Consider the following 16,095-nt stretch of genomic DNA (forward strand, 5'->3'; position numbering starts at 1 on the left):
CAGACTTTTTTTTTTTTATGAATATATTCTTACATTAATATTACAGAAAAATCTAAATAAATCAATCTGCCATTTTAATGGCATTTAACAGACACTCTCATCGTACACTTTATTTCCCTTTATTGCTTTGTTCTGTATTTGATTTTCCCTTCATTGATTGTTGGCACATGAAAATAACCGCACAAATAATGAACACATCTGTAGACTGTACAATGACAAAACTGTTACATTCATTTACAACAACAGGAGTTCACAGAAAAGAATCACACACCCTTCCTGTCGTCCATTCAACAAAGTCCTCACCCTAGCAAAACAAATGCTTTCTCACACACAAACACACCCAGACCTCTCAAAGTAATTTATCTGTGTGTTTGTGACAGTAGCGCGGTGCTCTCTGTTGGTCCATTAGTTCCTTCTGATCATTAATCAGTGTGGCTTAATTAGGCGACCAGTCTGGAGACAGTGTCAGTGGTGACAGTGAAACACTGAGTTCACAAATAATAGGATATAAAGGAGAAACAAATATAAGGTATACAAGATGTAGTGTTTCTCTGGTTATAGCACGGCACCAGACTGTATTCTGTGTTGTGCCCCTTTTTGATTTTTCAACAAAATGCAAAGCAGGGATGTGGATTTATGTAAGCATGTATGCATGCATAAATGTACCCCCCCCCCCCAAATGCTAAACACACAACACAAAGCATTTACATATATAACAAGACATCCAGATAACTAGCAATGTATGGTTACAAAAATAACTGAATAAGTGACGCTGAACCACAAAAGCAGTCTTAAGTTACATGGGTATATTTGTAGCTGTAGCCAACAATACATTGTATGGGTCAAAATGATACATTTTTATTTTATGTCAAAAATCATTAGGATATTAAGTAAGGATCATGTTCCATAAAGATATGTTACATAAATATCAAAAAGTAATTTTTGATTAGTAATATGCATTGATAAGGACTTCATTTGGACAATTTTAAGGGACATTTTTTTCGATATTTAGAATTTTTTGCACCCTCAGATTACAGATTTTTTTTGTTCTATCTTGGCAAAATATTGCCCTATCCTAAAAATCACACCAGAAAGTGACGTGACATACAGCCAAGTATGGTGACCCATACTCAGAATTCATGCTCTGCATTTAACCCATCCAAAGTGCACCCACACAGCATTGAACACACACCCAGAGCAGTGGGAAGCCATTCATGCTGCAACGCCCAGGGAGCAGTTGGGGGTTCAGTGCCTTGATCAAGGGCACCTCAGTTATGGTATTGCCAGACCGAGGCTCGAACCCACAACCCTAGGGTTAGGAGTCAAACTCTCTAACCACTAGGCCACAACTTGACCAATGGAAAACGTATTTATTCAGCTTTCAGATTATGTAGAAATAATAAAAAAAAACATATTCCCTATTGATAAAATAGGGAACTAATTTAGAGAAAACATATAGTTAGTTAGTCAAGCTCAACATTTATTTATTTGTTTGTTTGTTTTTGCATACAAAATTGATTATATATTACAATATTTAAATAAAGTAGTAATAAAGTAAATAAATACAATGATTTAATTAGCTAAAATGAAGATGCATATTTGAAGAACAATCAAGCTTAACATTTATGAAGTAGGCTATTTAATTATTTATTTATTTTCAAAGATAACTTTATATTTTAGGAAGTGTATATTTTGTATCGTCAAATTACTTCACACAGGTTCTTTTCTCACCTCAACTCGGGTTTGTGAACAAGCTCCGTTATCTTGTCGTGGTCATATGTTGCTCGTAAATTATAATTGCACATGGTCTCACGCTCGAGCGTCGGACGCAAAAATGGAAACAGTCGCGCGCACAGTCCCAAGTGGCGCTGTTGATGAATGGCAGCACGCGAACAGAAGGGGCGGGTAATAAATTCATATTGCGCGCTCCCGCGGGAGCTCTGTCTGTGCAGTAGTAGTTTATTTGTGTGCACCGCGGAGAGAAGCTCTTCTCTCCTTAACGCTTTCTGAGGTAAGGCATTTATTATTATTTTTTTTTACATATTTTATTTCAAATGAACAGTATTCAAATTTTTTATTCAAATGTTTTTTAGTGTGTCAATATTATTAATTTATTAGGAAGACTTTCGTAATTGGCGTGCATTTTGGTTAGAGCAAGTTAAGGGTTGATGTGAAAAAAAAAACTATCTACAGAACGTATGTATATATATATATATATATATATATATATATATATATATATATATATATATATATATATATATATATATATATATATATATATATATGATGAGGTCATTTTCTTAATCACTGTTTTGTACAATATTTTAAAATATTTACAGTTTTTGTATTTTTTATTTTTATTTAATTTTTTAACCCCTATTTGATAATTCCAAGAGTATAAAATAAATGGGAATGATCTACAATTCTAACTAGCATGCGTAGAAGAAGTTTTCAGTAGATTGTAACCTAATATCTTTTTATCCACCACATATGATGTATTGTTATATTATCCCTCTAAACAAGTTATATATCTTTAGGCTAAGTAGGCTTCTCACACGAATAGCGGTGATGTATTGAGTACTTTATCATTTCATTGCTGGAAGTCAAACATGGCTCTGTAAAGGATTGCTTCTCTATGTCTAGATACATTAAGCTATATTACCATCTTTTGTAGTTAGTTTGCTCTCCATCCAAAATATAATACATAATATAAATGACATTTTTTTTAAAACATATTTTGTTCTCTTTTTTTGTGCCGTTCCCTGCATCTCTTTTGTTCTTCTGCCTGTCTTTTGTTAACCAAGCTTACCAGTTTACCTATACCAATTTTCTAGCGACTGCAAATAAATCAGGTAAAAATCGAAAGACTGGCATGTGAGTGAGCATATCATAGGCAGTATGAGAGAGCGATATCAGCCCAGGGGAAGAAGCTCTGGCCACCCAACTCTCCTGGAGTGTTTTGGGTTCCACCAGAGAGAATATACAAGGCCCGGCTCACTGGGATGCCGCCACCTCACCAGAGCCTTCCAGCCAATCAGATGCCATCCTGTGGCAGAACCTGGCCCACAGGAGTGTATGTTTTCTTCTTGTAAAGTTTGTTGCTCAAGGTTTGATCAAGCCATGAATATATCCACGTATTTGTACCTCTTTGTTGGCAAAGGCCTTGACAATCCTCACTGTGTATATGCTGGTTGTTCTCAGTCCCACGTGTGAACGGTCACTCTAAAGCCGAGCGGGTGGTGAGGGACAAGGCCATGGCCTGTGACAGCGGCTCTATGATGAGCAGTGAGCTGGAGTCAAGCTCCTTCATCGACAGCGAGGAGGATGAGAATGCTAGCAGGTTTGGCTTGGAATGATGACACTTTGTGTCAGCTCTTGTTACTGAATTATTATTTAGTCTTGGCTCTTGGAGCACAGTTATATGTTCAATAATCGATCTATTCTTATCTCATCTGTTTGTCTCTCTCAGGCTGAGCAGTTCCACAGAGCAGAGCTCTTCTTTTCAGTTAATGAAGAGACATAAGCGCAGGCGCCGGCGACACAAAGTGGCAAAAATCGACAGGGTAAGACGTGTGTGTGAGACCACCTAACCATATTTTGAGGATGAATTTGTACGCAGAAAAGAGCTAAACCCCCAAAAAACTTAATTTTGAGCATGTCTTCATATGTAAAAAAAAATGTATATAAATGAAGTAAATACATTTTTCGAAGAAAATTCTCAATGCTTTCTGTTAGGTTTAGGTTGTGAATTACAATATTTATAACTGGCTGTGCTTTACATAAAAAAAAACAAAAAAAAACAATAGAAGTCCTTGAAATGTCCTTGAATAGATAGCTAAGTAAACGTGTATGTGTGTGATGTTTTTGTTGTACGTGGCTTCTAAGGGTCTTGCGTATCTCCTCTGGTTTTGTTTCCACAGTCCTCTTCCTTCAGCAGTATCACAGATTCAACCATGAGCCTCAACATCATCACAGTTACTCTTAATATGGGTAAGATCAGCTGCCCTTGTACATGTACACACACATACACAAATTCATCCCTTCTGTGTTCTCTTTCATTTGCACAGAGAAATATAACTTTCTCGGCATCAGTATAGTGGGCCAAAGTAACGATAGAGGAGATGGTGGCATCTACATCGGCTCTATAATGAAGGGAGGAGCGGTGGCAGCAGATGGCAGGATAGAGCCAGGCGACATGCTGCTGCAGGTAAGTTGTAGTGTCCAAAATGAAGCTTCTTGTGAATGGTTACTTCTGTTTGTTATACGTTCAGTCAATTTTCAGTCAAATTTTGCTATCTCTGTAAAAACATCTAATAGTCTCAGTTTTTTACTCCTTGTTTGAAAAGCAGATTAGTATAATGCAATGGATTGGCTCTGCCGGTGGAAGATACTGTGGTGTATTAAAGCGATTATATTATGCAGGGACATACGGCTTGAACTTACATTAGTTTTTAGGGATGAAATTTGGCCTCTGGCTCCGTGCTCTGTAGATGCCTGCAGCAGCTGCTTATTGCTGTTGAGCAGCAGATTACAGTAATAGTTATGGATTAGACTGCAGCTTTATATCGGCATGGCACAGTGTAGCACACTGATATTAGGAACATTGCCTTAAAGGGGGGGTGAAATGCTATTTCATGCATACTGAGTTTTTTTACACTGTAAGAGTTGGATCCCCATGCTAAACATGGACAAAGTTTCAAAAATTAAGTTGTACGTTTGAAGGAGTATTTCTGTTCCAAAAATACTCCTTCCGGTTTGTCACAAGTTTCGAAAAGTTTTTTTCGAGTATGGTTCTGTGTGACGTTAGATGGAGCGGAATCTCCTTATATGGGTCCTAAGGGCACGTCTGCCGGAAGAGTGCGCACTCCCGTATAGCAGAGCACTGAGAGCACAACAGGCATTCACTGATCAGAGCGAAAGCGTCGCGAAATGTCACAAAAGAAGTGTGTTTTTGGTTGCCAGGGCAAGACAACCCTGCACAGATTACCAAAAAAAAAAACAGCATTAAGGGACCAGTGGATGGAGTTTATTTTTACAGAGCATCAACGGAGTTGTGCAAGTGTTTTTGTTTGTTCCCTGCATTTCGAAGATGCTTGTTTTACAAACGAGGCCCAGTTTGACGATGGATTTGAGTATCGTTTATTTCTTAAGGATAATGCATCCCCAATGAAAAAGGGTCACGATCGTGTGTTGGAACCGCAGGCGGTGAGTAAAAACTGCTTAAAATATCTCTGCCTCCTTGTTGGTGCGTCCTCTCCCATGCCGGAGACCCGGGTTCGAGCCCCGCTCGGAGCGAGTCGTTGCTGCTGCTGCTCTCGTTCAGTTTCAGCCTCGGGATCTGATTCTGGATCATAAATAAACGGCTGAATCTGACTGTAAGCCATGGTTTGTTTTGGATGATGGTTTTTCCCTCACGTTAATGTCACAGCTTCCACATGCTCTCAACGCAAAAGCCTACTGGCGCTCGTGATTCTTTAGCTCCGCACACACGTCACGCCTCCAGCTGGTCGTGTTTTTCCGGGAAAAAACGGTACAGACTATCTTTCTCTTATGAATATAATAAAACTAAAGACTTTTTGGATTTATGAAGGATGCAGTACGACTCTATAGTTACTCAAGATTAACAGGATATTGAGTGAAAACGAGCATTTCACCCCCCCCCCCCCCCCTTTAAGGTATGAGTATTAGGTCAGTTAAATGCAGTACAAATTTGTTGCTGTTTTTATATTCATGAACATGGAAGGTCCCAGTTGGCTTGTATGTAAATTAAAAACAGTGCTTAGGATCTTAGTTTATACTAGGTTTATAGGTAAACTTGGAAATGATTTAAAAGGTTTTTAAATATTCAAAATGATTAATGTAAAAACAAGTTTATTTTTAAAGTAAAAGTCTTTACATTTTATAATTTTTTTGTTGACACGTGAGACATTGAACATTCAAAGGCCATCATATTTATATATTTAAAAAAATGTTTTAAATACATTTTAAGGCTTGGCATACATAGAAGAAAATGTATATTCATAAAAAAATACCAATGACCTTTTATATGTTTTTGTTAATTTACAAGATATTTGAAAGTATATACGTAAATCACACTTTTAAATATATTTTTAAATAATTACAATACAATTATTGGTTTAAATTTTCACAAGTCACATTGAGGCCCTCTTGGAAATTTGCTGGTGCCTCACAATAATTCAAAATAATTATAAAGATATTGTAAATAATAAATATTCAAAACGGTAACGTATGTTTATGCCACATTTTGACTTGCAGGTAAATGACGTGAACTTCGAAAACATGAGCAATGATGATGCAGTCAGGATCCTCAGAGAGATTGTCTCAAAGAATGGGTAAAAGAATGAACAGGCGCAAGATGTCAGAATTGTCTCAGATGTAAGTGTGTTTTGACTAAATATTGTACTTGTCCTCTGTAGGCCCATCAGTCTCACTGTTGCCAAATGCTGGGACCCTTCCCCTCGCAGTTACTTCACGATACCCAGAGGTCAGTATACACAAATGCTTTGTTTACATTTCTTTCAGATACACAAATGTCAGGCACAGACATACTTATCCATCTTCTCGGCCTTACTCTGCTTTTTTCTTTTCCAAAGCTGAACCAGTTCGACCTATTGACCCGGCAGCATGGATTTCCCACACTACTGCACTTACAGGATCTTACCCACAAAACGGTACAGACTTTTATTTCTGACAGATCACGTCATCTTCTTTTTCCAAAGCGTGATGCTAATCATCTTGTTGTCTTTCACAGAGTTTGACGATCTCCCTCTTACAGTGGGAAAGACGGACATGGCCACTATTGTAAAGGTGATGCAGCTCCCAGACTCAGGACTAGAAATAAGGGACAGAATGTGGCTGAAGATTACTATAGCTAATGCTGTTATAGGTGAGCTCTCGTTTGTAATGATTTTAATACTGATAAAAATCACGCTTGTTCAATTAGACTGTTCAAGTTTTTTATCTATATTTGACTTTATTTCAGTCAACAGAAATGTTTGTATGGTGTTAATTTTTCATGGTATTAGATAACTTAATATACCTGGTGCATGGGTTTTTATTTGTAAACTCTCTGGATCTCACGTTACAGGAGGTGATGTAGTAGACTGGCTCTACTCACGGGTCGAGGGATTCAAAGACCGACGGGATGCCAGAAAATATGCCAGCAATCTGCTCAAGCATGGCTATCTCAGACACACTGTCAACAAGATCACCTTCTCTGAACAGTGCTACTACACATTTGGAGATCTCTGCCAAAGTACAACACATCTCTGCATTTCCTTTAAGGGAATAGTTCACCCAAACATGAAAATTAGGTGAAATTATATTCACCCTCAGGCCGCTGGCTTCTTAAACTGATAAACTGTAATCAACTGATGTTAAAAAAATATGACAGATATCCACACAACAGTCTAACACAAATTAATGTTTTGTCAAGTGGAAGGCTGCATGTTTGTAATAAATGTATCATTAAGACATCTTCAAACCATTAGCTCATTAATATTGCTTTCTTCAATCAGGTGAGAAATATGCACAAATCAAGCAGCTTTTTAAAGCAAATACAGATGGATTTATGTGTTATTAGGGTTTAAAGATGGATTCATTTCTTACAAGTAAGAAGCTTTTGACTTCACAAGATGTTTACATGGTGATGTTTTTATCAGCTGTTTGAACTCTCATTCTGACGGCACCCATTCACTGCAGAGGATCCATTTGTGATCATGTGATGTACTGAGAAATGACTCCAAATCTGTTCTAATGAAGAAACAAACTCATCTACATTTTGGAAGGCCTGAGAGAGAGTATATTTTCGCCAAATTCAATTTTCGTCTGAACTATTCCTTTAAGTTTTATACCGATCCATTTAAAAGGTACATTTAACCTCTTTATATTTTTTTCTTTCTCCTTAGATATGGCTACACTAAACTTGAATGAGGGATCGAGTGGTGCTGGTTCAGAGCAGGACACATTGGCCCCTCTCCCCCCTCCGTCCACTAACCCGTGGCCCATGGGCGGCCAGCCCTTTCCCTACCCACCCTTCTCCACACCACCCTCTGGTTTCCCCCCAGGATATTCGGACCCCTGTCACAGTTTCCACAGTGGCAGCGCAGGAAGTCATCACAGTGAGGGTGAGTACGGAAAGGTTATCCGTCACAGTAAGAGTTTCCCAAATAAATATCAGCCTAGTTCAAACCTAGAAAAATAAGATCTTATAAATAATGTAGACATTTTTTAAAGCCAAATCTTGTGGTGCAGCATACTGTATTTGCTTGAATGCAGTAGTTATGAAAATATAAAGTTTTGCACATTCTAAATATGAATTTCAGGCGTGACTTATATTATTTATATACTGCTATTCCATCACAAGTATTATTTCAAATATGGTCAACCCTTCCCAACTGTAGTATTTTATGGGGTCTCTTAAGATTATATGTTTAAAACCTTTCAGGCATCTCTCTAAGTTTATTGTTCTCAACATTTTAAGAATTGATTTCAGCTCTTGTCATGATTTCATTTGCAGTGCTTGAATTCATCTCATTCTCTTGTGCTTTTTGCCTTCAACGCTGATGCATTGCACAAACACATCCATCTCAATCCACTTCTTCACATTAACGCATAACCTGTTGCTCATTTCACACATGCCATGCACTAGCTCAGTGAAGATGTCAGGAAGGAAACTCAGCAGCCTGTTGTGTTTGTGTTTGTCAGTTGCCTGTAGAGAGCAGTTGGAGTGATCTGCCATCTTCTGAGTGATGGTTCAGGTGTGTTGTGAGGTTTGCAGCATATGGATAGCAGTCAAAGAAAGTAAAACTAGGGCAGATGCTTGGCTGTGTGGGAAAACTTTTAAATATTTAAAGTACATGGATTTTAGATACTATATATTAACTATATATATTAAGTTTGGGGTTGGTTAGATTTTTTTAAAATGTTTTTGATAGAAGCCTCTTATGCTCACCAAGGCTGCATTTATCAAAAACACATTAAAAACAGTAATATAAAGAAATATTATAACAATTTTAAAGGCCTGTTTTCTTTTTGAAAATGTAACTTATCCCTGTTATGGCAAGTTATATTTTCAGCAGCCATTACTTTGTTTGGTATGTTGAAAAAAAAAAAAAAAAAGAAAATATATATATATATATATATATATATATATATATATATATATATATATATACAATTATTATTATTATTTTTTTTACAGTAACATTTTTATTTGAACTGTGAAACATTTTTTCAGTATTCGTTGATGAACTGAAAGTTGTAAAAGAACAGCACTTGAAATTAAAATCTTTTGTGATTATTAAAAAGTAATTTTCACCATTTGAGTGCATCCTTACTGAATAACAGTATCAATTTCTTAAAAAAACAACAACCTTACTAACCCCAGACTTTTGAACGCTAGTGTTGATTTTATTTTATGGGATGTGAAAAGTATATTCAATACACTGATTCCATTCAGTATAAAATATCTATGTGTAAGACATTAATCAAATATGTCATGAAATAAAACATAAATACTGACCTCTGATTACTTTAAAAAATATTTAATTGAGTTGATTTAACAAAGAAATAATTTAAAATATTGTTATTATGTAACTTTAATTTTAAACTTTTAACTAAATAATGCACTATGCACTAAATTTAAGTCCAACTCGTATCAACAACTGAAAAGTTGGCATTGTGACCACTCTACATATCACTTTTTTACTGTAAATTCTAACATATCATCACAACATGTAAATAAATATCTTATATGAGGGACATATAAGATTTTATTTTTACTGAGCAGATTCCAGTAATGCTCTTTGGCTGTGAGGATGATATGTAATTGATAGAGCTTCTGGTGTTAAGATAGACAGACGGCTTAACTGTGTTGTTTCCTGTTTATTTCTGCTGTGCAATGGCAGACTGATGAAGGAGGTAGTCCCAACCCTGGGGTGTCCGGTAAGGCAGCCTCTCTCTCTCTCTCTCTCTCTCTTAACAGTCATGTCTCTCTCCATGACTGGGGTATTTCTGTTGCTGGATTTGTTCTGCTGCCTCGCGTCTCATCTCTGTATTTCTCAGCATGTCGTGTGTTGTGGAAAAAAACGAGATGCATACACACTAGTCTGGGAATGCACATGACAATATCAATGTAGATCCCATATGTGTATGTAAAGCTTTGCCATGCCTGTTATGTAAGAGTGAAATAATGTGGCTTTTGTTTGACAGTGTTATAAATTCAGGATGGAGCACCTCATGATTTCATTTGCATCGTCATTTGACTCCAGTCTCAAATTCATCCAGCTTTAATTGCACATCTGATAGATGCATTTCATCAGCTCATCATTTTTCATCAGATTTTAATTATTCTCTTGGATCGTGGAATGACTGAACAAAGAACAAGGAATGCACACGATTTGTCATTATAGAGTTAGTGAAGGATGAAGTGTTCCTGTGATTCGCAGATCTTCATTAACTGCAAACTTTTTTTACAATAAAATTAATTGATTTATTCCTTTGCAGTATCACTCTTTGTTCTCCATATAACCATATAAACTTCTGTTTATTTTTCAGGAAGTCGAAGCAGTAGTTCCAACCCTAGCGCTGGGAGGAGCCAGCGACCTGTTCTGAGGGACAAGGACCGTAAATCAGCAGGCAGCGGTGGCAGCGAATCGCATTCAGGCAAGCAAGCAGGTGGGAGGCGGGTTGAACGTTCAGCCAGCCAGCTGAGCCACTGGAGTCATGCTCTCTCATCTCGCAGCTACACTCATTCCCGTGTCCCGTCCCAGCACAGCCGCACGTCCTTCTCCTACAGTCACGCTCCCTTTTCCAAGTACGGCCACACCTCTTGTGCACTCAGCGAACGGAGCCACGCTTCCTCTTACGGACCCCCAGGCCTGCCTCCTCCCTACAGCCTGGCCAGATTGACCCCTAAGGGGGCTATCAGCAGTGGGCCCCCAGGGGCCCCTCCAGTGAGGGAAATAGGGGCCATACTACCTGAACTCACCGCCAGTCGCCAGTCATTCCAGCATGCCATGGGCAACCCTTGTGAGTTTTTTGTGGATATAATGTAATTAGATGAATAAATAATAAATAACAGTAGAGAAATCTCACAGGACGAGAGCCATGAATACATAATCAACTTTTACCAACAGCACATGTGGCCTTGCTGTAGTTGCAAGTTTCTGTGGAAGGTTGAGGAACAAATGTGTTTAGATTAATTGTGTGTTTAGCAGAGGGCAAATAGCCTTACTCACTACTGTTCAAAAGTTTGGCAGTCGGTAAGATTTTAATATTTTTGAAAAACATCTCTGCATTTATTTGATCAAAAATACAGTAAAAACTGTAATATTGTGAAATAGTTTTACAAATTTAAATAACAGTTTTTTTATTATATATTTTCAAATATAATTTATTTCTGTGATGGCAAAATGAATTTTTAGCCATCATTTCTTCTTATGAATGTTGAAAACACTTGTGGAAAATGTGGTACGTTTTCTTTTTCTTTTTCAGGATTCTTTGATGAATATAAAATTACATAAACACCATTCATTCGGAATATAAATCTTTTGTAACATTTTAAATGTTTTTACGGTCTCTTCAAAAAAATAAAAATAAAAAAAATAAAAATAATAATATATACTGACCCAAACGTTTAAACAGCAGTGTACTTCCAAAAGTATAGCAACAAAAAAAGAGCATATCACCTATTTTATTGCTTATTTCTGTCACCATTAAAGCTGCAGTAGGTAACTTTTGTAAAAATATATTTTTTACATATTTGTTAAACCTGTCATTATGTCCTGACAGTAGAATATGAGACAAATAATCTGTGAAAAAATCAAGCTCCTCTGGCTCCTCCCAGTGGTCCTATTGCCATTTGCAGAAACTCCATCGCTCCTGGTAAAAAATGACCAATCAGAGCTGCGGTCCGTAACTTTGTTTGTGTTCAAAATGTAGAAAAATTTATATAATAAGCGAGTACACCATGAATCCGTTTTCCAAACCATGTTTTTAGCTTGCCCTGAATCACTAGGGTGCACCTTTAATAAGTGTTTATATTCGGACTATTTCAGATTGCTTCGAGGGTACCGCAGCGGGGGAACCCAGTACCTTTGTGATTCTTCATAGACATAAACAGAGAGAAGTAGTTCCGGCTACGATGTTCTTCCGCAAGACGCAAGCAGTTCTGTTTATTAACCACTAGAGCGTCAAAAGTTCCCTACCGCAGCTTTAACAAAACAAAACATATACACGTGTGCAAACAAGGTTAATATTATAAATTGGGGTCAGCACAGCTTTTTAGACCAGTATTAACCATTTATCAATAAAATAGCAAGCACACCAGCAACCACATTTTTAATTGATTTTAATTTTTATTTTTGATTAGCAAACGGTAAAGACAATCAGACAATGCCCTCTGCTGGTCAGGAGCTGTTAGTCCTTTCCCAAGCTGTCAGTGAACAGACTAGACTACTGATCACATTTATGATCCAGCAACATTCAGAAGTATTTTCATTTTGTGTTCGTTTCTGTTAAAATGCTATTCAAAACAATCTTTATATTGTTGTTTCATGGTGCACATGATTACTGCTTAAAGCTCTTGTGCACTATAAGCTGTCTGCGCAGGTGATGGATATAAATGGAATAAAAAATTTTTTGACACGTTTCCATTTATTACCAGGTTGGAAATAAGGTAGCATGTCACTGTTATGACTCTTGGCTCTAAAGCACTAGCTACAATAATGTATTTTCAGGAAAGAAAAAAGCTGCTGGATATCAGGGTAAACTCAAAAACCAGCACTTAAACGGTGTGCACAAAATAAATTGGCACTTGCTGAACATCTGAAATTAGTTGTATTTTCTTGAATATTGTCTGTAAGTCCTTTTTTTTTTTTTGCCCCTGGAATAATGAGTCAGTTGTATGATGTGGTATCTGGTGCTGGTTACCCGTTCATCTCTAAGAGAAAACATTTGCTCAAAAGCTTGTTTAAAGTAACTAACTGAAGGGGACTAGTTAGCATATGGAGTGTTAACTACTGTATGTGTAGTATTTAACCATTTGAAGGCTAACAAACTGGCACTTTTACAAGGTCTGATCTGCCCTTTTATTGTACATCTTTAGATGTGTTGTCTATTTTTCTCTCTTAGGAAGACTGGGGTGTAATGCTGTACATAGTTCATTTTTATTGTATATATGAAAATAGATAATTGTAAAAAGTTTATGTACAGAGCTTCTGGCCATGCCTTTTTGTAGTTATGATGTAAATTGGACTTGTCTGTTTGTGAGTTTAAAGCAGTTTTCTAAATCTCATTCTGCTTTGTGTTGTATTTGTCTAACCATTTGTCAGTGAAACTATCTGAAATAAATTATTCATCTAAACGTCTGTCTCATTTTCATTTTTTTAGGTTTTCTTAGCCTTAGAGGTAGTTTATTCCTGCCCTTTTTTTTCAAATCTGTCTCTTGAGCACAGCTATGCAACTATATACTGTCATGCCCACCCACTCTTAACAGATAATTTATTAAAATGTTCATGAACATTAACTAAATTTGTAACTGGTTTGCCTGCCAATTAGTTTTTTAAAGGTCACGTTTTTCGTGTTTTTTTTTTAAGCTTTGATTGTGTTTACATTGTGCAATATAACATGTTCATGCTTCGCGTGTAAAAAAAAAAATATATTTTTCACACAATTCACTGTTTTCACTGTCATAAAAACGGGCTGATGACTTCCTTGTTCTATAAAGTCCCTCCTTCAGAAATACTTAACGAGTTCTGATTGGGCCAGCGGTTCCTGTGCTCTGATTCGACAGCAGCTGAGCGTGTGCGGCCCTCCTGGAAACGCGATTGGGCTAGTTTTGCACAAGTTTTGAGAAGCAGGCAGGCCGGATTTGTTTTGAAAACCTGGCAATTCTGAACGCTCATGCTGGAGATTTACTTCTAATCACAGAACGCCTTTACTGACGAGATGCGCATGAAAATCTCATTCAATTTTTTGCACAGCCCTACCATCTAGTTAACAAAGCTAAACAGCGTTGTCCTTTGTGTAATAAATTATAGAAACTGTTAAACGCACCAACTTAAATAATAAAATACACTTAACCGGTTGTGGTCCATAAACAACACCTTCTCCAGACAAAGAGGGAACTGCTCCATCTTTCAGGAATAATCTTTGTTCAAATCCGGCATTAAACCGATTGAGATTGAGGAAGTTGTCCTCAGCAAAATTAATTAATTTGATCATTATGATTATGATCCATATTAAAGCTATCCAATGATTTTTTTCTTTAACTATTTTTCTTGAGTGTACAATATATAACAGTTTAGTATTTTCTGTATATTCAAATCAATCAACAAAAAAAAAAAAAAATTATAATTAAGCAATCACAAAATAATTAAGAAAATGCACTGTAGTTTTCTTTTTCTTTTCTTTTTTTTTTTTGCATACATAAACAGGTACAGTATGTTATAATGTCGTGCTGATGCCTCCAGATGATGAGCAGCTGGAGGACTTAGAAAAGAGACCAAACTATTAGAACAAGCAAAGGCAGTACATTCAACATTTGTATTAATGGACGCATTTTCATATCAAACTTAACTTTCCTGGAACATGGAATGTAACACTTTTGTCCATTAATTAAAAAAAATAAAAATAAAACTACTGAAAAATAAATAATGAAGAAAAGAAAGAGTTCAGGGCCCTTCTCTAGAATTTTTCATGGCAATCATAAAATAGTCCTTGTCTGTGGAAAGAACACAATAAAATACATTACTTATATCAGTCTATTTCAGATAAATACCTGATGTATATTTGGCTGTAGTAGTAACAAAAAAGTAAAGAAAAAAAAGTGATATTTAAGTGACACCTGACATTTAAATGAGTATGAGTGCGAAAATAATTATTTAAAAACATATTGCTGATCTACAAAAAAAAAAAAAAAAAAAAAAACTGTAATCAAATAACTTCAAGACAAATATGATTAGTCAAACACTGTCAGCCTAAACCTGTCTAACCCAGTGGAGCTCATCCTTTGACTCGAAGGTTCCTCCACTGGCCAATACAATATTTCTCAGGCTCATTCTGAGCTTTACTGAGATCCGCTAATTGTTGGGAAACACAACCTAATGAAAATTAGCATTACATAAGTGTACTTTTCTTTACCTGTGGAAACCAGAATATTGTTTTTCTCTGTTTGAATATCCAGAAGGGTGGCTTCATTCTGAGGGTCCAGGTCCTTCATCACTCTCTGAGTTCTGGCGAGCAGCTGTTGGAAATTATAGGTATAGTGAAGTGTACGTTGGTGGTCTAGATTGCTTTCTATGGGGATGCCTATGAAAAAGCACACAGAAATAACAAATATATCTTCGACTGACCAGATTCGTGTTACCACTGAATCACATGACATCGTTTGCAACCAAAACATTTTCATTTGCCAGACACCTTCTGCGTTAACCACGATAACTCCTTCTACTCCTTTCTGAGCCTGAATCCTCTTGATCGTCTTCTCTGCCTCATTCTGCAACATACACCCTCAAGTCATTAAAACGGCAAAATTGCTTAGTATTTAAGTTAATATAATTCAGAAAAGCAGCTCTGTGAAACCCCTAAGGTCTGCCAGCGGGAAAATGTAACGTTACATATTTTTGCTTTGTTTATTATATTTACTCGAGCAGTAACGTTCGCTGGTTAATAAGTGCCATAGCAAAGCCTTGCTGAAGTTAGCCTACAAAAACGTTAACCGACATAAGCTAACAAACACATACTTTGAATTTTAGAAATACATATTCAATTTTAAGTGCTGAAATGTAACGTTACTTGCCATTTTTCCGTCGGTGAACTAGATATCGTATCTCTTTGTTTTGTTTTTAAATTACCGGTATACGTAATATGTCAACGGTCGGTTATGCTTAAGAGCAGTTCACAGGTCGCGCCTAAAAACGCGTTGAAAACAGAAGCCACGCCGCTGCTTTCTGCTGGACTAGAGGAAAGTGTCTTCTCTCATACATACAAACAAACCAATACATATATGAAGAGGTTCATTTGAGAAAAACAACAACCTTTATTTTCAAAATGTAAAAAAATAAAAAT

General features: G+C 36.6%; 2 protein-coding genes across 2 annotated transcripts in view; one reads left to right on the plus strand and one right to left on the minus strand.

Annotated features, from left to right (window-relative positions):
* The window catches only part of LOC113111189 (segment polarity protein dishevelled homolog DVL-1-like), a 30,671-nt gene extending 18,836 nt beyond the window's left edge, over positions 1 to 11,835 (plus strand). Inside the window, exons 5-15 of the mRNA XM_026275712.1 lie at positions 3,205 to 3,343; positions 3,473 to 3,566; positions 3,924 to 3,993; positions 4,071 to 4,210; positions 6,280 to 6,356; positions 6,441 to 6,508; positions 6,618 to 6,695; positions 6,776 to 6,910; positions 7,112 to 7,279; positions 7,932 to 8,150; positions 10,582 to 11,835. Of these exons, the coding sequence (XP_026131497.1) occupies positions 3,205 to 3,343; positions 3,473 to 3,566; positions 3,924 to 3,993; positions 4,071 to 4,210; positions 6,280 to 6,356; positions 6,441 to 6,508; positions 6,618 to 6,695; positions 6,776 to 6,910; positions 7,112 to 7,279; positions 7,932 to 8,150; positions 10,582 to 11,081 (1,688 nt within the window). The 3' untranslated portion in view covers positions 11,082 to 11,835. The remainder of the gene's footprint in view (positions 1 to 3,204; positions 3,344 to 3,472; positions 3,567 to 3,923; positions 3,994 to 4,070; positions 4,211 to 6,279; positions 6,357 to 6,440; positions 6,509 to 6,617; positions 6,696 to 6,775; positions 6,911 to 7,111; positions 7,280 to 7,931; positions 8,151 to 10,581) is intronic.
* A 2,581-nt stretch (positions 11,836 to 14,416) lies between these two features.
* LOC113111351 (dynein light chain roadblock-type 1-like) lies at positions 14,417 to 15,979 on the minus strand. The gene is made up of 4 exons (XM_026275972.1): positions 15,827 to 15,979; positions 15,448 to 15,523; positions 15,169 to 15,336; positions 14,417 to 14,749 (listed from the first exon to the last, which is right to left on the minus strand). The coding sequence occupies exons 1-4, from the start codon at positions 15,827 to 15,829 to the stop codon at positions 14,700 to 14,702; spliced, it is 297 nt and encodes a 98-aa protein (XP_026131757.1). The 5' UTR covers positions 15,830 to 15,979; the 3' UTR covers positions 14,417 to 14,699.
* Positions 15,980 to 16,095: the final 116 nt, after the last annotated feature.

The sequence above is a fragment of the Carassius auratus genome, chromosome 11 (assembly GCF_003368295.1).
Source record: "Carassius auratus strain Wakin chromosome 11, ASM336829v1, whole genome shotgun sequence".
Lineage (NCBI taxonomy): Eukaryota > Metazoa > Chordata > Actinopteri > Cypriniformes > Cyprinidae > Carassius > Carassius auratus.